The 22202-nt window shown below is 41.5% G+C and overlaps 1 protein-coding gene across 2 annotated transcripts in view; it reads left to right on the top strand.

The window, feature by feature from the left end:
• Positions 1-22202, top strand: part of PLS1 (plastin 1) — a 200169-nt gene that overhangs the window by 137446 nt on the left and 40521 nt on the right. For both annotated transcript variants that reach the window (XM_082252256.1, XM_082252257.1), the window contains exons 4-10: positions 667-796; positions 934-1066; positions 7226-7307; positions 7397-7562; positions 7703-7845; positions 15004-15081; positions 17001-17190. In XM_082252256.1, coding sequence (XP_082108382.1) covers positions 667-796; positions 934-1066; positions 7226-7307; positions 7397-7562; positions 7703-7845; positions 15004-15081; positions 17001-17190 — 922 coding nt within the window. The remainder of the gene's footprint in view (positions 1-666; positions 797-933; positions 1067-7225; positions 7308-7396; positions 7563-7702; positions 7846-15003; positions 15082-17000; positions 17191-22202) is intronic.

The raw sequence follows: 22202 nt of genomic DNA, 5'->3' as shown, positions 1-22202 counted from the left end.
GGCTTGTCAAGAGGTCTGCCCAGGAAGGGGGACCACTCCAGTGAAGTCAGAGGATAGAAGGTCAGCTCACACAGTATGCAAGAGTAAAGGGGGTGCTAAGTAGAACCCTGAAGAGCAGGGGTAAAGGGGTGCCAAGCAGGGCCCTGAAGAGTGATTTACTATACAGTTAGTTTATTAAATACTTCACTACAGTGGCAAGGTGAAGCTGCAGCCTTGCTGCATTCAACACAGTTAGAAGTCCTGAAGTTGTGCATAGTTTATCTATTTGGAGTATCCCACTCATACCTTCTCCCATCCCATTATAAAATAAAACCAACAAAAAATAAACACATCCCCTGGACTGTTTTCTGACTGAGCCAAACACTTAAAGTACGTTGAATTACTAAGTTGTTGCCATGGGTAACCCAGGGGAACCCGCTTCAAGCAGCTCCCCAGGGAGTAGTGCTACAGTTGCACAGAAATTAACTCATGTCTGTTGGTTGCATCAAACTGCAGAAGGAGTTGGCAATTTTCTCCTTCCCAGCAAATGTTCACTCCCAGGGGAATTGTGTAGAAAATGTCATTGGCATGTCTGATATTCTCATATTCCACTGATTTCTATGGCTAGCCTAAGTCTGCATACATTTTAAGAACAAATTCACTTCATATGTTTACCCTATTTTGCAGTTAGCGCAGGATCTGAAGAGTAAAGAAGTGAGCCGAACATTCCGAAGATCAATTACCAGGAAGCAGGGGATAACAGCCCTAGGAGGAACCTCTTCCATTTCCAGCCAGGGAACACAGCATTCATATTCAGGTAACACACAGTATCTATTAGTGTTCGTTTCATTGTATGGGCTGGTAATTGATACGCTAAAGTTCTTGGTCTGGCTTGGGGTTATCAAAGGACAAGCCGGTATCTTCAGCAGACAACTGTGCTACTGCTTTTTTCAGATGAAGAGAAAGTGGCTTTTGTAAACTGGTTAAATAAAGTGCTAAAAGATGATCCAGACTGTCAACATCTTCTGCCCATGGATCCCTCCAACAACAGCCTGTTTACATCTCTCAGGGATGGCATATTACTGTGGTAAGTGTTTTTAATGCTGCTACTACTACTAACACTGTATCTATCTTGCACCACTTATGTGTTCCTTCTATCTTGCACCACTTATGTGTTCCATGAACACTACACAGTATATCTGAATATTCATTCTTCCTATAGTTGCTGCAATAAATAGGTCCTTTAATATAATCCATGTATACAGTACAGGTAGGAAACATATAATGGTACTTTTCCACTGCAAGTACCGGTTCGGCTCTACTCGGCCCTGCTTGGCCCGGTTTGCTTTTCCACTGCTGGCACCGCATGGTACGGTGTTGGAATGGTTCGGTTCGGTACGGTATGGTTTGCTTTTCCACTAAAGTAGTACTAAAGTTAAGTGGGTGGGATAACAAGGGGGTGAGTGGAATTCTCTGACCAATCAGTGGCTAGTAGTGACTGCATGCAAAGGATTGAGGGATATGGTACCGGGTATGGTACCTCTTGGAACCACAATCGAGGTGGTACTGTTTTTGAGAGCCGTACCGTTCGGTTCCATGCAGTGGAAAATAGCCGCCGTACCGTACCGAACCGTTCCTACACCATACCATGCGGTACCAGCAGTGGAAAAGCACAAAAGCGAGCCGAACCGTTCAGTTCCATGCAGTGGAAAAGCACCATATCACATGTACTGCCAAGTACTTTAACTGTTCTCAAGGTTTGATCACTGTGGCAAACATTAAATAAACTATGTTTATTGACTTTTCTGGTTCTCGTTGTTAAAAAAAAAAGTCCCCCAGTGGGCCATAAAGTTATTTTTTAATTAATGTGTGAATAAGAGAGATTCATTCACTTCCTAGAATCATCCCTTTATGCTCAGTATGGGTTATGTGGAGACTTTAGTTTAACACTACTGGGGATTCCAAAGGTTTTGCCATAAATACACGTGGCATATTTTAATTGTGACAGCCTAAAATTTTATTAAACGTTGCCTGAGCCAAATTTTCCCCTAGTATGGACCAATAGGCAGATTGGTCTGTTTCAGAACCAATCTAGGCAGTATCTGTCCTATACTTTGGCACCTTGTGGGTATATTATGGAAAAGTTAACTTCAACAATTCAGTAAAGACCAACAAAAAAGCATACAGTAAAACTTTTTAAGGAAAACTATAGCGTTATTGTTGTACATGTTTTTGATATGTATCGCAAAGTTTTTTTTTTTTTTAAGTTCCTTTTTTTTTATTATTTCATATAGTGATTTGAACACTTTTTGGCCGTTTTCTCCACATCACAGTGCTATACTTTGCCATCCTTTTTACAGTACAAAAATTAATCTTTTCTATTTCCACATGGATTAGCCGCCTGTATTGTTTTGTTATCTTAATAGGAAACAGAAGATGGACATACATTTTTTATGACTTGTAAAGGTGCCCAGTTCTTTTTAATCAATTACTTAGATATCCAACATATTCAAATACCCATGAAAATAATATTGCTTGAAATACTCTGAATTTCTTTGAAAATTGAATTTTGTGTTTTAAAAGTATCTCTACATAATAGTGTATTGTTTTCTTTCTTCATTCAACACAATGACATTTTAAAGCCTCAATATCCTATTTTAATCCACTGAAGAAACACAGACATATCCATGGCACACAAGCCAGAGCTATTAATGCCCTGAGATACTAACTTAGAAGTCTATTTATTTGAAAAAAAAAAATGCTGTGCAAATGCCTTGAATAATACCCATAATGTTTGTATTATGTGTGAAATTACAGTTTCTATTTCCCTACTTTCGCAGGGCGAATGTAACCTTCCCTAACATTTGATCCTAAGAGAAAAATAGACTTAAAGAGATGCTCTGGTCAGCTATAAAGATTAAAAGTCTGCAGCTCCAAAATACTATAGCTGCTTACTTTTAATATACAGACACTTTTTAACCCAGGGATCCAAGGCTGTCATCACCCGGGCCTGGTTCTTCACTGGTCTTCGATTCCCCGACACTACCTTCTTGCTTGTGGGAAGCCGACTGTAACTTCTTGGTGTTTAACAGCCGCCTTCATTAGTCTACATTTACACCAGCGATTGCGGCTGTTGTAAATTGTAAAGGCAGGAATCTTCTGATTCCTCCTGCAGCTGTGAGCGGTTAGGTGCGGCCACTGGCTCTGTTCACTATAATGACAGATCGTCGGTGGCAGCTATTCATGGTGCTCTCTGCTGGACGCACTTTGTGTGCAACCTGTCATTATAGTGAATGAGGCCAGCGGCCACACCTAGCTGCTCACAGTTGCAGAAGGAATCGGGAGGTTCCAGCCACTAAAATTCACAGTGGACTAAATCAGCAGTATGATTGTAGCCATAAGCTATCTGTGGTCAACACAGGAATCTCCATACACTTAACTTACAGTGCAGAGGTTGCCCTCATTATTTCCTCTTCTGGTCCAATGTTCATAGCCTATGGTGTTAGGCTATTTTCTATATTGATTGAATGTTCATTAATTCTTCTGGTTGAATGTTCTTAAAGAGGTTGTAAACCTCCGATTTTTTTTTTTTGAAAAACAAAAAACCTGAAAGACAAACACATAATGGGCTAGTATTCATCGCATACTAGCACATTATGAAATACTTACCTAAGAACGAAGCCCCGAGGCGCCGACCGCTCACCTCTCTCATGGGTGACATGTTCTGTCACCCTTCTTCCATGTTCGTGGCATCCGGGCATCTGATTGGGTGGACCCGCGATTACGTCACTCCCGCGCATGCGCGCGGGAGCCAACGGTCACGGCACGGGGCTCTGAAGGAACGGCACCAGCGGCCGTTCCTTCAGAGGGCATGTGCCAGTGATGTCACTGGCTGCATTTAAGGTAAATATATCCTAAACTGTACATGTTTAGGAGATATTTACAGTACCTATAGGTAAGCCTTATCATAGGCTTACCTATAGGTACAACTTGCGGAGGAGGTTTTACTTCCTCTTTAAGGCTACAGTATTTTCTCTTAGGAGTAAATGTTAGGTAATTTTAAATGCCCCCTGCGAAAGGCAACAAAACTGGTGTTTCTCACAAGCTTCAGACATTAAAGGTAATATTTGTGACTTTTGTGCGAATGCTGACACATTTGCACAAATGTTTTTCTTATGAATAGACTCCTAAGGCCCCTTTCACACGAGCGATCCGATCAGATCCACCTGTCAGATTTTTAGGCGGATCTGATCGGATCCCCTATGCATCCCTATGTGGCAGCGGATGTCAGCGGAGACATGTCCGCTGACACCCGCTGCCATCCGCATCCGATCCTGTCCATGAAATCCTATTTTCCATCCGTCCAGTGGATCGGATCGGATGGGATCGGATGAGAGCGGACAGGCGGTCTGCTCTCATCCGATTCCCCCATAGAGATGCATGGGGCTCTGACACCTCCCTCTTCCGCACACAGAGCGGAGAGGGAGATGTCACCTGCCTGCTCAGCGGGGGATCTGTGTTTAAGATCCCCTGTTGAGCAGCCCGCATCCGCCTACGGAGGCGGACCGTGTGAAAGAGACCACCACCCTCTTTTGCTGCTTGTATTACTAGTCGCAGTTATTAATGATGTTAGAATTGTCAGTTGTGATGATCACTAGAATGAATATGATCTTCCCACTCCAGTACTTTCACGCCATTAACTAGCTTTTTGTTGTGGGTTCAAAATTAGTGTAATGCTTGTACACCTTCTCCAAATAATGAAAGATAAAGATAGAAAATTATTGAAATTTTTTAAACCAGTCCAAATAATCTGTTGCAAATGTTTCCACTCTAGGTACATTTAGAAAGCCACATGACTGCACTTTAGTGACTATGTATTGAGGACAAAGTATTACCCTAACCACAAAATTCAGTAATTATCAATTTTCATAGGAACTGCTCACTTATCCCTACATTGCATGTTGTAATGATCCACATAAGATTTTGGCCTGGTATAACCCTAGAGGTCATCATGTTTCAATTAACTAGGAACAAATACTGTAGGAAAGATGATCGGCACATAAATTAGCCAAGCCTAAAGTGTTACTAAACCCACAACAGTAAAATCAGTCTGTATATGAAGTAAATCATGCTTGTTATACTCACTGTGGAACCTAAAGGGGTTAATCCTCTGCATTGTGTAAAAAGGTTGTTTGATCCTGTATGCACAGATCCTCCGCTTCTTGCATTGCCCCTAAAACCTGTCCGGATAAGACAGAGTTACTGAAGTCAGGCTGCACATGCTCAGTTTAGTGTGTATTGCTAGAGTTTTTCTTTTTCTTGTGAGGGTGCATGTGATCAGCACAGGGCCAATCAACATTGTCCAGACAGAGGGTCAGGGGTCCAGCATCCTGATAGGACAGCCAGTGCAGTATGAAAACTCCTCCTACAAGCTTTAACCAGGAACTGATAGAAGTCACAAGACTGCTCTGACTGTTGATGAGAAAAGGTATTTAGCAGTTTATATTTAATAAAATATTTATATTTCCATGTTCTGTGTGCTGTTGGAGACCAGATATAGTGGATCCAGGGTCCTGGGTTTAGTAACACTTACATTTAAGCATGTTTACTGAACTGAAGGCTGGGTTCACACGTAATATCGATGCGGCTCACAGCAGGGGGTCCAGTGCATCCCAGTTCTACATTTCAGGGACAAATCAGTCCTGAATTTTTTCCTGAATTTGGACCAAAGATGCACAGGACTCCAGTGCAATTCGCTCTGTAGCTGCCACAGGGATGTGTGAACAGGCTTCATTGAGAGCCGATCACAGTCTCCTGTCATGCGAATTGGATGTGGGGAAATCCGCATCCAATTTGCAAAAGTGAGAACCCAGCCTCAAACAAGTTATTCAGTAAATATTGAGCTGTGAAAGTTCTATATGTGTTTTACATATACTGTATATGTGCTTTATCATAAACTCATGCATAAATTCCTGACATGGGATCTCTATATTCACCTTAAAGGAACATACTGTGTAGGGTGCTGGAAGAAAGAGGTCTGTTGTGGACCAGTGTATAATCAAAATGTATGGGCGTTAACATTTGACATAACGCACATTAACATACTGCACATGTGGCCGTTTGCTACAAAAGTCTGAATCTGGACTTACGTTTTCTTACTTGGTGAAATACCATATAGATAATTCATTTTTTAGTGTTAGAGCTTTACACTTAAACAAAAAACACAGTGAGCAGCTGTTTTTATGTTTTTTTATTACTGAATTTTGTGTTTTGTAGTACTTGGATTGCATATTGACCATGGAAGGCCATTTTAAACCTAAAGAAGAACTCCAGGAAGAATCTATTTTCTAAAACTTACATTGGACCAGCTTAGTTACCTGTAATTATCAAGGGCTGCAGGGTAGTCTCAAAATCACCATAGTAGTCTGAACCACATACAAGAAGTACTTTCCTTTTTAGGTGGTGCAGGAGCAACTGGTACATGAATACTGGGAGTTACTCTATTGTCTATTCAGAAAATGTGTTGTATTTTTTTTCAGTGGATACAAGGTGTTCTCTGATTGGACAAGGGTATTTTGTGACATTATTGGCCCTTCTTCTATGCCTCATTCAATTGCAGAACACCTTATATTAATTAAAACACATTTTCTGAATGGTGGATGTACCAATTAAACCCCCCCCCCCTTGCTTAGTGTACCAAAAAGGAAGTTGCTCCAGCACTGCCTAAACAGGAAAGTACTTCCTTGATGTGGCACTTCCTGTATTGTATATTACCCCATAGATCAGGGGTCTCCAAGCTTTCCAAGCAAAGAGCCATTTTACTGTCCTTCAGGCTTTAGAGGGGTCAGACTGTGACCAGTTGGAGTGGAAAATTCCCCAGCATTAGTGCCCCATCATTGGTTTTAATGGAGGAATAGTGCCCCATTGTTGATATCAATCAGAAGAATAGTGCCCCATTGATGTTGTCAGTAGGGGGAATGGTGCCACATCATTAGTGTCAGTTGGTGTAGTGTAGAGCCAGAAAAAAAGCAAGCAAAGGGCCACATTGGGCCCCTGGGCCACAGTTTGGGGACCACTGCTGTAGATTAATAATAATAATAATAAAATTGTGATTAAGAAGTTGGAAATTATTGGCTGTCACTTCCTGTGTGCTTTGAAGAGTATAAATAAGACATAGTCTAAAGTCTCTGAGTACAGCTTACAAGTGTCGTGTGCAAAGTTTTCTTCTTGTTTTGTTTTTATTCAGTAAAATGATCAACTTGTCTCAGCCAGACACTATTGATGAGAGAGCCATTAACAAGACTAAACTTACAGCATTCACAATCTCAGTAAGTGGTCAACATATTACTAAATTACCTGTATAGAATATTTGTTTTCTTTTTACACTAATACGCATTATGTTGTTTTATTTCCCCAGGAAAACATTAATTTGGCCTTGAATTCCGCTTCTGCCATTGGTTGTACAGTAGTAAATATAGGTGCACACGATTTACAAGAAGGAAAGCCACACTTAGTTCTTGGACTGCTCTGGCAGATCATTAAGGCTGGCTTGTTTGCTGACATTGAAATCTCCAAAAATGAAGGTAATTAGAGAAATAAAGGAGCTTATTTATATAAAAAGTGCAGAGTATGGACTTTGACTGATTGCCGTGGTTGCTCTTTGAATTACTGAATGAGGGTAATAAAGTGCTGTGTAACAATGTGAGTTGTTGTCCTTTTCTAGCTCTCATTGCATTACTAAAAGATGGAGAGACACTGGAAGATTTGATGAAATTGTCCCCCGAGGAGCTCCTGCTGCGCTGGGTGAACTACCACCTGACCAATGCCCAGTGGGCAAATATAAACAATTTCAGCAGTGACATTAAGGTGTGTCTAGATCTAACTACATTTCCTTAACATCTAACTTTGTTTAATGGTCATGTTATTGATGGGGGCAAGTACTCATTGTAGGAAAAGTATGACAAAAGCAAACTACAGTATATGATTATCAAAAATAGGGAAGCCAACACACGCATATACTATACCTGTAAAAAATAACATATTCTGCAAATTTACTGTGTATATATATTATATAATATATGTATTATGTTTGTAAGGTTTTCATTTATGTCCAGCGGTCACTCTGCTCCCATTTCTCCTTTTTTTTTTTGCCCACGTATGTCCTGCATTAAATTGAAAGCCCCATTTCTTACTTATCCATCTGACCTTCTTACTGATGCTTGTAAAAGGAAAAGGAAGCAACATTACAAACTATAACTGTAGCTTCTTATGAACTGTGAATTGCAGCATGGTATTCTTTCTTCTTGTTACATACAGCTACTGTAACATTAAAAATCTTACCTAGCTGTTCTTTCATTCTCTTTAACGTACAGCTTTTCATCTCTCAGACTTTAGCTAATGTGGCAACAAATGCTGTAACACCCTACCCCAGCCTTCTCCTACACCTCTAACTACTGCTAATTTACTGTCAGCTATCCAAAACCTGTTCACATCTGGCGATTTGGGATCGCAGGCAGAATCACTGTGGTTCTGCCCATTATCCCACTTTAGTAGTGGAAAAATGGCCCACACATGTCTGAGTGGCATTCATTTTTAATGGCACCTAAAGGTGGTGCGGTTTTGCTGCAACTTTATGCAAGAGTTTTTGTTGGGCAACAAGCTTCACGCAATGTGGTTTGCCATGATTGCAATGACATAAAACACTAAATGTGGCGCTAAACCCTAAAATATAACAAAAAAGATGGGAAAGCAGTCCATGCAGATGTAAATGTATCTTCACTCTTGTAGAGGCAAATCCAGAGTAAACCACCACCAGAAGAGCACTCAAAAACACCACCACTCCTTACCAGATGTCCTTGATCCCCACAACAGAGATCAAATGCGCATGAATGAAGGATCAGAGACTTCTCACTCAGATATCCAGTTCATAGGTACAGGCTCAGATATGGTGTGTGTATAATATGGAAAAGAGAAAATATCACATAGCGCAGACTGCTTTACAAGAATTTATTCCCACCAAAAAGAGCCACTTACAGGGTTCAGAAGAAATCCTCACATGTAAAATCAGAATCTCCCTGCCAATTCCTAGGCATCCTGCTGTCAAGCGCTCGGTATATGGCCGCTCTGTTTCCTCCTCGCTGCAGCACACGTCGCTTAGCACGCCACCCGACGCACGTTTCGACTGAAACAGTCGTTGTCAAGGGGTGTGGCTGCCAGCTACGATCGTGCCTTTTCTAATGACGGAGGAGAGAAGGCCGGAAGTGCGCAATACCGGAAACCGGATATGCGCTCCACAGTCCGGAACCACCCGGACAGGAAGAAGGAAGAAATGGAAAAAAACACCAAGGGAGGATGGAAAAAATAAATCCAAAAAAGCGCCCCCAATATTGATAAAAATAGGGATGTTCTCCATATATCACATGCCCCAAACTATATAATACAAGCGGGACAATTCAAATCGTAGGATAAAAATATCCACTATATGTTTGATAAGCGCAGCCCGAGGAGACAGCGCCACCTACCGGTGAAGACAGCAATGACACCTAAAATAAAGGCTAGGGAATTACATTAAAATATCAATAATATCTGATCAGCAAGTGACAATTAAAATCATGCAAACAATTATTTTATAACAATCATAAAAACATCACATAAAACATGTTAAAACCTTTTAAAATCAAATTGCACAAAAGGATAGAAATTATGAGTTGTTAATATGGGCATTTAAATCCCATTCTACATTAAGGCCCAAGGGTATATAAGATCTTAGCCTATATATCCAATTGGTCTCGAGCTTCGAGACCCCCCTTGTCATATGGCTTCCCCTCCAGTGGCCTGAGAAGCAATCAATACCCAAAAATAGGGTTCCACTGGGATCTTTATTATGACACTCAGCGTAATGCCTTGACAGGTTATGCTTCGGGAAGCCCTTGACTATGTTGGCCACATGCTCCTTGAGCCTCACATGAAGCTCTCGGATAGTGCGGCCAACATAGTCAAGGCCGCATGGACATCTCACCAAATACACCACATATCTTGTGGTACATGTTATAAATGGCTTGATGGTATAATCCTGACCCGTGATTTCGGATCTAAAAGTGTCCACGCGCCTCCTCTTTTCCACATTTAATTTACAGACAGAACACCTCCTACATTTGTAAAATCCTCCCATCTGTTGAAAAAATGAGACCTTTTTAGGGGGGTCCCTGATGTTGGGGGCTATCTGTAATCTCAAGGGGGGAACACCCCGATATATGACTTGAGGCTGTGGAGGTAAGAGAGAGCCCAACACTCCATCGTTTTTAAGGATGTGCCAGTGACGGCGCAAGATATTTTTCACAGAGAAGTGTTGGGTTGAGTATGTTGAGAAAAAAGCGAAATCAAAAGATTTCGATGAGTCTCTCTTTTTTGGCTGCAAGAGATCACTTCTAGGCATAGAATCAGCCTTAAGCATAGCTTGTGTCAAAAGGGACTCATCATAACCCTTTTCACGGAATCTGTCCTTCAAAATGGAAGCCTCCAACAGGAAGTCCTCCCTCCGTGTACAATTGCGCTTTAAGCGCAAAAACTGACTGACAGGAACGGACTCCAACCACGCCTTGTGATGGCAACTTGTGGTATCTATGAATCCGTTCCTGTCAGTCGGTTTGAAAAAGGTAGAGGTGACAATCTGACCCTCCTCTATACGAATCCTTAGGTCGAGAAAGTGAATTTCTTCACTACTCGACTCATAGGTCAAATTAATGCCCCTTTGGTTATTGTTAAGGGTGTCCATGAACTGACCCAAGGACTCCCTTGTGCCATCCCATAGGAAGAGGATGTCGTCGATGTATGGCCTAGGTACACCCCAGACGACATCCTCCTCCCACTTGGCCATGAACAGGTTGGCCATACTGGGCGCGAATTTCGCGCCCATGGCCACACCCCTGTTCTGCAGATAATAAGTCCCATTGAACCATGATTGCAATGCAATTGGGGATCACAGGGATTCTGCCCGTGATCTAAAATTGCCAGATGTGTACACAGCCTAATAGTTGCCGCATATTACTCCATTCCTCCCTCAGACTTTCAGCTGACACAGCATTGTTCGCCTTTTTCCTACACCTTTAGCTAAAGAAACCATGAGTACCTGCTTCTAGTTTTTTTCTCTAATTCCACTTACAACTACTGCGGAGCTAATCATTGTTGCATTTATTGTTTCTAGACTTCCTGCTGGTGAGGAACTACAAGACTTAGGCTGACCATACATGGATCAAAATTGTATGGTTCAGCACGGACTGGCTGAATTTCGATCTATGTATGGGCAAGGCTGGTTGTACACAAGTTGTTCAACTTGTATACAACCAGCCAGTCAGAATACAATACCACAGTAGGATGATTCCCCCATCCACATCAAATATGTGGATGGGGGAATGGTATAAGTTTTTTTTCATTCAACCCACTGGTTGAAAAAAAAAAAAAGTAGATCAATGTATAGGCTGCCTTAACATTCTGCCATACTTTTAATCACATTTCCAACTAAGGGTGCCACGGGTTTTAGGATGTCCAGGAAGCTGTACAAGATGGCTAAGGCGGTGTGCACTACTTTCAGTTGAAAACACTCAGGGTAAAGATTTACTATACTACTATGATCTTATCGAACACCTCTGGTTCATTTATCAGCACTTACGCGGCACATTTGCTTTTAACAAACATAGTTGGATTACATTAAAAAATGTTTGTCTTTAGCTCACATCCTCCGAGAACAAAGAGCGAAAACCATTGTACTCACTATCTACACTTCCACTGGATCCAAGTCCGCCCTTCTCTGAGAAGTAGCAGCGGCGTTTGGGGATTACTACACAAAGCTATACAATCTTCATCCAGATAGGCCCTCCACTCCTTTGCACATGCATATTGGCTGAATCAGGAAATATCTCACTAGATCAGGTTTACTATATCTGGATGAAAGTACTTTGTAATTCTCAGGCTTTTGAAGACCCAATACACCCATCAGAACTCCTCCTTGCAATCAAAACCACTATAATCGGGAAGGCTCCCGGCCCTGATGGGTATTAACTTAATAATTTCAACATCTTTTGACTCCTCATTTCAGAGCGGCTTTCTACTTCCTTCACCAGAATCAAGATCTACATCCCTCTCCCTTAATGGCACATATTTTGGTCATTCCTGATAAGAGTAAAGATGTGCTACTTTGTGCCAACTATCAGCCAATCTCCCTTTTAAACATTGACCTAAAACTCTTTGCCAAGATTGTAGCCTACAGATAAATCCCTAATCTCCAGAAAATCATCCACTGGGACCAAGTAGGGTTTATGCCAACAAGGGATGCCAGAGACAGCATGATCTGTGTTTTAAATGTGATCCACTTAGCCCTTTATCTAAGCCTGAACATATACCTTTCTGCTCCCCATGGATGCTGAAAAGGCCTTCGATAAAATCAATGAGACCTTTATGTGCATTACTCAGACTCTTCCCTCAAATGCATCACTGGATAAATTCTCTCTTTCCTTCCGGTCTGCATCTGCTACATTAAATGGTATCCTCTCTGAGCCTTTTCTCATTAGAAGTGGTACCTGTCTTTGCTGTTAACTTTCTCCATTAATCTTCATCCTGACATTAGAGTCCATTCGTTCTGTGGTCCCTCAAACTACCTACTCCAGACTTATAAAAACACGCCACCATAAGCAGAGCTGCTGATAGGGGGGGACCACCAGTCCTCTTGTAGGGGGCCTTAGCACACAGCGGGGCTCACACAGGGAGGGGGATTAGTGATAAACTACATTTACATAAATCTTCCTCCAGCAGAAAGAACTCTACTGGTGGCAGCAAACAAGTATAAAGCAAATAAGGGTGGCCGAAGGCCTCTCATCACACTGATGCTGACGATGTCCTCCTGACGGTGAGCAATCTCACAAACTCTGTGCTCACCAAGCAGAAGGCAGCCACCAGTGCTCTGGGCCACCCTCTCAAACCTGATGTCTATGTGGTCCTCTGGCTCAGCAGTCCATCCTCTGATGGCCAATCCTGTAGGCTGGATGGAGGTGGAAGAGCAGGCCCACTATTCCGATAACACAGTGGAGGGGTTAAAACATAACTCTACGGTGCCTTTAAATAGTTCATTTGAGCCAAGCAAGTCTGAATTAACTATTTCCTTAAAGGAAAAATATGACCAATGCTCTTTTGGCGTTACTTCTCCTGTTGGACACAGAAGTGCACTTAGTTCTGCACTCTTGTGACCCAGATTCAGCAGACAGTGGACTAAAGTTCACTGTTGGCTGACATCACAGAGCCAGTCCAGGCTCTGCAGGGATCCTGACTATAATGTTGACTGCTGAGAGCCTGAGCCAGCTAATCCTACCCCTTCCACAGCCCAGCACTCCTGTGAGCTCTGGAGGAGCAGAACACAGAATGGTGGCTGACTGTCACTGCTCTGTGTTCAGACTGGACCTGAGAACTGATCAGCAGTCTTTGATCGTGCAGTTCTCAGTGTAGAGGTGGTGGCAGACAGCTGCAGCTCAGCCATCTGGGGGAGTATGAATGTTTATTGTTTTAGATTCTGGCACTTCTCTTTTAACTAATTGATCCACTCACTGTAAGTGCTGTATAAACTGTATTAAGCATCAGCTACATGCAGTATACAGCACCATGTTCCAGAACAAAGTCTGCTCAGCCATTTACAAGACGCATTATATTATATCAATAAATGCAAAGCTTCCTTTTATTGCCTGAGGTGGAGACTACGACGTTATCTGCCCCCTTAGTTAATCAGAAGAAGCATTGTATTCATTGATAAAATACAAGGCTTCCTGTGAATGGCTGAGGAGCACTAAACCCAACCCAATTTTGTTCCTAAAGCAGAACAGGAAGTCCCCATCCTGCTGCTGGAACATAGCGCAGTATGCAGCTGATGCTACATACAGTTTATACAGTGCCCTCAGCAGACACATCTGTTAGTGAAGCAAATAGTAAACATGGAGTTTTTAGTGTATGGTTTCTAAAGAAGTCACGCTGTTTACAGAGGGCTCTTCTTTATATTTTAGGCTGAACTGCAGGATGCTTGCTAATTGGGGTGTACAGGCTGTGCACATACAGAGCTGCTTTGCCTTGGTGTGTCTTCAGGCTCTGCTGCTTTTTCCAGGTGGTTTGTTTTTTTCCTGCCCAACTGCTTTCCCTGATTCAAGCTCCTCATGCCTCGCCCTGTTTTATACATAGCACTCTCTGCTGCAGTCCTCTCTCTCCACCCAGATTCTCCTGTACTGCTGGCCACTTGCTCCCTGATGGCTCTTTCTGTGGGCTCCCACCAGCATTCTATCTTGCTAGTGGGTCCCATCAATAACCTCTACTTTTTCAGATTGCTCCCTGCACTTTATTCTTGCCAGTGGGAGAGGCCAAATCAGACTGCTGATACAGTGATTCCAAGTTCACCTCTCCCCCTGTATAGATTATCTAGCAGGACTCCCTCTTGGACACCCAGAGGAGAATTTGAAGTGGTATATGAGGCAAAATTGCATCAATAGGGGAAGAGGCTTAAAACTTAAGCCTATGTACAGAGTACAGGTTTAGAAGTATGTAATGTATAAAGTGCAGGTGTCGGGTGTATGTAATGTACAGAGTGCAGGGCTTATTAGTGGGTAAGGCACAGGGTGCAGGGGTCAGGAATGTCTAATATACAAAGTATAGAAGTTGGTATTGCGTAACACAGAGTGCAGAGGTCTGATAATATCTAATGTACAGAGCACAGGGGTCAGGAGTGCCTAAAGCACAAACTGCATGGTCATCTACAGGTCTTTAAAGGTTCAGCACTTGCAGACAGATCATTTTACTCCTTTAAAACTGCCATTTGGCCTCCAAAACACCTTATAGCAGCCACCTAGCTGCACTTTGCTCTCCTCTTTGGTCCCCCCTACCATGCAGGTGAACACAGACAAATTTAAACATCGCTACCTTAAAAAAATCAGTGTCTTATAGTTAACTCATTGTGATACTGACATACTAATCCAAATGTATTTATTTTATTTTAAGGATTCTAAAGCATACTTCCATTTGCTAAGAGAGATTGCCCCCAAGAATGATGTTTTCATAGACTTTGCCGGGTTTAATGTAAGTTCACACTTTATGTTTCTTAATTTAATAAACATCAAAATAATGGACAGATTCAGAAATATAGGCAGCTGAAGTTATATGCAAATTTAGAAAAACCCTGTTGGCTGAGCTGCGCTCCATTTCTACCACTTTGCGAGTCTTTCTATTATTCAGTGAAGCCAGCCAGCGCAAAAAAGAGCCAATAATGAGGTTGAGAAGTGGAAGGGTATGGATCCAAGATTTACTCTTGCAATAACAATAACTTCAGCTGCCCATTACTTTTTAACAATTATTTAAAGATGTGTTTTTAGCTGAAAGTAACTTTTGCTTAAGTATTTTTGCACTTGTTTGCATTGTCCAGGTGTGTTTCAACTTTAACTAGCTGCATTTTAGGATTAACAATTTCAAATATTCTCAGAGATTACATCAGTAATGTAGCAGTAACATAAACAAGTTTAAAGTAAACCTGTAGCTTTGGGTATAAGTTCAGAAATCTTAGCTAATTTCCTATTACTTTCTATTGCACCAGAATCTTTGAAGAATGTTTGCCTTTTAATTTAAAACCTAAGCTGTTAGAAACCAACTGAAACCTGACTTTAGAGTATTTGTTGTGACCTTTGAGGATCTTTGAGATTTAATTACATCAAAGAACTTGCATCTAGAGAGGTCAGGTATGGCTTTTTTAACCGCTAGCCGACCGTATAAATTACATATTCAGCAAGGTGGCTCTGCTGCGCAGAATCACGTACCTAGTACGTGATCCTGCACTTCCAGGTCTGAGGTGCGCACACGCGCCACTGGCGGCCTGCTGTGATTATACACAGCGGGAGCTGATCGGCAGGTACAGTGGACTTGATGTCTGCCGGCACCCACCAATGCTTCGGTACAAAGGCAGAACGCCGATCTGCCTAGGTAAACAAGACCTGTGTCTTAGCAAAGCAGGGGCACTGATCCATGCCTTCTTCTAGTACAAGCACCTCCCCCACAGTAAGAAAACACTAGCTAGGCACACACTTACCCTTTGGTTGCTCCTGATGTTAACCCGTTCCCAGCCAGTGTCATTAGTACAATGACAGTGCATGTTTTTTTTTTTTTGGCAGTGATCACTGCATTAGTGTCACTGGTCCCCAAAAAGTGTCAAAAGTGTAATATTGAAGTCCCAATATAAGTCGCTGATCACCGCCAAATAAAAATGAATTAAAAATATCCCATATTTTGTAGACGCTATAACTTTTGCGCAAACCAAATAATATACTCTTATTGGGATTTTTTTTTACTAAAAAAAATGTAGCAGAATACAAATTGGACTAAATGGATGAAGAAATTGTATTTTTTTTATCATTTTTTATTTTTATTGGATGTGCTTTATTGCAGAAAGTACATTTTTTCAAAATTGTCAGTCTTTTTTTTGTTTATAACGCAAAAAATATAAACAGCAGAGGTGATCAAATACCAGCAAAAGAAAGCTCTATTTGTGGTTAAAAAAAAAGGACAGTGTCTCAGGACAGCGCAATTGTCAGTTAAAGTAACGCAGTGCCATGTCGCAAAAAATGGCCTGGTCATGAAGAGGGGTGAATCTTCCAGAGGTCAAGTGGTTAATGCTCTTTTGTTGTTTGTTAAGAATGGCACAGATGCACTTTACGTCATGAATGCTTATCATATTTCTGTTGAAAGAATAAGGGAAAAGAGAAACAAAAAATAAGAAAGCTATTTTATTAACAGTGAAAAGGCCCCAGTTTAAATTGGCTAAAAATGTTTACTCACTTTTTTAGTTAAAGAAGTTTAACAAATTTCAGGACCCAAAATATAAACCTTTTGAATGTCTGATTTGAGAAAATTAGATTACTGTAAACTGCCTTACCCATTCTATCAGAAGTAATAGTTACATTGTTTTCCTATAGATATTCTGTACTTGTCTGTCTTTGTCTTTTTGACAGGAACCTAATGATATAAAGCGAGCCAATTACATGTTGAACCAAGCAGACAAACTTGGGTGCCGGCAGTTTGTGTCACCATCAGATGTGGCTTCAGGAAACCCTAAACTGAACTTAGCTTTTGTAGCAAATCTATTCAACATGTACCCAGCACTGCACAGCGCCAATGGGTATGACTTTAATTCAATAGAAGGTAAGTAAAACATCAGATATCACATTATGAGCTCCCATAGACTGAACAAATGACTATGCTCTTCTGATTAACACTCTACATGTATAATAACCTTTTGTGTATTACTGTCTATCATGTAAAAATCACTGTACCAAGTATGAAGACACAGCCAAACTATTACTGTTGCTGAGATGCCTTTTAGTGAAATTTAGACTAATCTAGGTTGGGGCTCATACACATTTTTTTAATTGATGTAGCGGTGCTGAACATTGGTTATTGCCCTGTATAACTGCAGAGGTGACGTATGCAGTGCACATTGATGAACGCTATCAGTGGTGATACTAATATAACAAATAGAAAAACAATTTTTCTTTTTAAATTAGGATCTCATGGGATAAAAATAATAGCTGGAGGTGTTAACTGACAGTATCTACTCCTACCTTCTGCAGTGATATGCCCCTCTAGGGAGCACGTTCTAGGCATCAGCTCAATACACTATATTACGAATTTGTGCAGTGATTTGTATGGAAAGGTTAATTCAATAAAGTTTTTAGCTGGTGTCAATGGGGAGGTTCTATGAAGTATTATGGTGGTTGTAAACCCCCCCCCCCCCATAATGTTTGTACCTATAGGTAAGCCTAAAATAAGGCTTACCTATAGGTACTGTAAATATCTCCTAAACTTGCACCGTATAGGAGATATTTACAATGCCTGCAGCCGATGACGGCATCGGCACATGCCCTTTGAAGGAACGGCCGTCTGTGCCATTTCTTCAGAGCCCTGTGCCGTGACCAGCGGCTTCCCCGCACATGCATGGGAGTGACGTCACGCGACTTTGGCCAGTAGCACAGCCAGAGTCGGCAGACCCAGAAGGAAGATGGGGGAAGATGGATGCGGTCTCCAGTGGGGACAACGCGGGCTTCGTTTGCAGGTAAGTGTCACATTATGTGCTAGAATGCATTGCATACTAGCACATTATGCATTTACTTTGCAGGTAAAAAAAAAAGAAATTTTTTTTTCCAGACTTTACTTCCTCTTTTAGTAAGAGTGAAGAAACTTATTAGCAGTCTTTGAAAAATAAAGAGTTTAAACGTAACCTGTGCTTTGCCCATACAAATCAAAGCAATCTGCTCACTTTATTCGCTCCATCCTCAGCAGCAACCTTTAGAACTACTTCACTCGGCTTTTGGGAGTAGGAGAAACCATCCAGAGTAAGCCTAAATTGAAGCTTACAAAGGATTCAGACTAATTGGGTGATTTAATGGTTTTTTTTTTAACTAGTAATGGCGGCGATCTGCGATTTTTTTTTTTTTTGCAGGACTGTGACATTTTGGCGGACAGATCGGACCCCTGACTGACATTTTTGACACTTTTGGGGGTACCAGTGACATTACTACTGTAATCAGTGCTATAAATATGCACTGTTACTGTAAAAATGACACTGGCAGGGAAGGGGTTAACTTTATTGGTGATCAAGGGGTTAAGTGTGTCCCTAGGGGTGTGATTCTAACTGTTAGGGGGCGTGGCTAGTGAAGTAATCACAGAGACATACGATCCTACATAGCAGGATTGCATAGCCTCTGTCATTACATCAGGGAGAATGACAGACGGCTGTGTTTACATCAGCCGTCTGTCTTTCTCCCTCTCCTGTGGAAGATCGCGAGTGGCCGGCGGACATCGGAGCCGCCGGTCACACGCGCTGGCTAGGCAGGGAACGACCAGGGGCGGGAGCGCGCCGCCGGCGGTGCGCGCTCGACCCCTACAGGTTTGTGGGCAAGCGATGTAGGTCTACGTCGCTTTGCCCAGCAGAGGCTGACTGCCGCAATAAATAGTCGTGCGGCAGTTGGCAAGTGGTTAGATAATAAACATAGTAAAAATAATTCTTGTTTAATGAACTAACATTATAAGGACCTGTGTCCATGGACTGTTGTTTACAGTTCTGCTCCTCTCCATATACACATCTGTGGGAATGCAAAGGCAGCCTAAAGCGGAGTTCCACCTAAAACCAAAAAAAATACATAAAAATACCCCCGGGACAGTCAGGGCTAGTGCATTCCACAATGGATAGCCTCTGAACTGTCCCGGGTTGCACTTACCTGCAAGAAGAAATACTTACCTTGAAAATGTATTGTCCAGCGCTGCCATCTCAGGTGTGGGCAGCTTGAAGCCAGCATGATCCTCTTCTGCATCCTCTTCCGTCCTGTACCGTCCTCTTCGGTCCCACGATGCACTGCACCGGCCCCGCCGTCACTTCCAGGGCTGCAGCGTCATCCCTGCACAGCTTCTGGGCATGCCCAGAAGCTGTTTAGCAAGGTATGACGGCGCCTGCACCAGAACTGACGTTGGGGCCGGTGCAGGCGCATTGATTCCTGGGAGCGATGACGTTCAGCTCCCAGGAATCATTGCAAGCCAGGAAGTGACGACTTGCAGTGGCCACCGAGGGAGGAAGAGGAAGTAAGGTAAGTATACTATCTTCTAAAACAAGGTAAGTAAAAAAAAAAAAAAATTGCGATTATCCATTTGTTTTTCAGGTGACCCGGAGCAAGAAGATGGATGGAAGTTACATTTTAGGGTGGAACTCCACTTTAAAATAGGTCGAAAGAAAGCCAGCTACACTTAGTAGTAAATTATTTTCAAAGCATGCTGCATTTTTAAATTGCCCATAGACTCTAGACCAAACCCTCTCGACACAGGGACTAATAATTATGTTATCAAATTTATATATTGCATTAATCATTTATTTGATTACTAATATAGTGCCTTTGGATTATTCTTTTTTATGTGTCACAGATACCACCCTTACTTATGTAGTAGGTACAGTATATGTTCATTCTTTTAAGCTTCAGAGTGACATTTCTTTCAATGTGACTTTTGCATGCATCTAAAGTTTGTTTGTAGTGGGGTTCCTGTGCGGTATGAGGAAACCACATTGTACATAGATTAAAAAAAAAAAAAAAATATATATATATATATATATATATATATATATACACACACACACTATAGCAACAAAAGTATTGAGACGCCTGCCTTTACAAGTGCATGAACTTTACAAGCACATGAGCTTTAATGGCAGCCCAGTCTTAGTCCGTACGTTTCAATATTAAGTTGCCCCCCACCCCCTTTGCAGCTATAACAGCATCAACTGTGGGACTGGATGCCATTAAAGTTCATGTGTGTGGAAAGGCATGTGTCCCAATACTTTTGGTAATATAGTGTGTGTGTGTGTGTATGTGTATATATATATATATATATATATATATATATATATATATAGGCAGTGAAAGGCCACTGGGTGCATGCAGTAGTCAGTAGGGGCTGGTAAGCTCTTGACACAGAGATACAAAACTACAAGGTCAAGGTTGTTGCCATTAGATTGAGTAGGAGTGTGTGTCCATTGTGTGAGGTTAAAAGATGAGGTTAGGTTGTGAAGTTGAGAGATAGCCAAGGTGTTAGTATTCACAAGGATGTTCAGGTTACCAAGAATGATAGTTGGAATTTCAGAAGAGAGAAAGTAAGGAAGCCAGAAAGAGAAGTCATCGGTGAAGAGTTACATCAGTTCATGAAGCCGATGAATTGTAACTTTTGTAGATAGTAACATGGTGAGAATCTATATCTGGGCACAAGATTTGTGAACACAGTCAAGAACTGCACCGATAGCAAAAATCACTTGACTGTGTCATCTCTGAGCCAGCATCCCAGCCCATGAAGTAGATGGTGACCCTGGATAGTGCCTAAACCAGTGATGGCAAACCTTGGCACCCCAGATGTTTTGGAACTACATTTCCCATGATGCTCAGCTACACTGCAGAGTGCATGAGCATCATGGGAAGAGTAGTTCCAAAACATCTGGAGTGCCAAGGTTTGCCATCACTGGCCTAAACAAACATGGTTCTGTCCTTCAGGAAAGAAGAGCTGGTAAAGAAATTGAGAGGGGGAGTAGTGTTATGGGAGGTATTAAATACATGCAGGTTTTACACTTATGCATTACATAGCTTTCATACACATCATGTGAAAAATACAGTATATCTAAGTTTATATCCTAAATATACAGGATAAATATTGCAACATTGTTACAATTACCTTGACCTTGGTATGACAGTGTTTATACGTGAAACATAACAAAAATTATTCTCATTTAGTTTACCGAAATCTAAAGCAGAATTAAGCCTCAGATTAATCTGAGGTTATATAGAATATTAAATTGTAATAATGTATCCATTTAGTTTGACAGTTTGTGATTACATCATGAAAAAATACAATTCTGTATTTACAGAAAAGGTGTCACCTTTCATTCATTAAAAGATTGCTTACAATTTTCCAGTAGGCCAGACATTAAATTACCCAAGAACATTATTTTGAACTTGAACATTTAAAGTTAATTTCCAAAAATAAAATAATAAAAAAATATTTGATGTAATGATAAATGAGTTTATTGTTGTGCTGCTAAAAACCTATATAATGACTTGCATGCTTTTCTCCTTCCATAAGATGATGCATGCCATATGTTACATATCAGCCATACATGTATACCTAAAGTGTGCCTGTGTCCAGACTCCAGACTAAGAACATTATACTATTAACATAATATACAAATTATACATTAGTACTGATCAACATATTCTCAACAGCTGATTCAGACACCTCCGGGGTGGCCGCGGTCTGCATTTGGAAAGGGTCCTGTGCGTCTTTGGCTCTGAATCAGGTGCAAAAATAAGCAGAAACCTGATTCGTACCTGAATTGGTGAACAGGGACACACCAGACCCCCTGCTGTGAGCCGCGGCTGCAGTATATGTGAATCCAGCCTAAAGTGGAAGTTTAGTCAGAAAATTGAGTCCTGCTCTACCCTTTTGCAGGTATAGCAAAACATGTAAAAACATGTTTTATGTAAAACATAAAAAGTAAGTGTCCATACTGTTTAATATCCAGTAATACACTGTATCACCCTGCTCTACACATGCTCAGTTGCTCTTCCATTTTAGGCATTTTTAGGTACTGCCAAGTTTGTAGAGGCCGATCTGCTGACAGCCAT

The sequence above is a fragment of the Pelophylax lessonae genome, assembly GCF_965119305.1.
Source record: "Pelophylax lessonae genome assembly, chromosome: 3".
Classification (NCBI taxonomy): Eukaryota; Metazoa; Chordata; class Amphibia; order Anura; family Ranidae; genus Pelophylax; species Pelophylax lessonae.
This window is presented reverse-complemented; position numbering and strand designations above follow the sequence as displayed.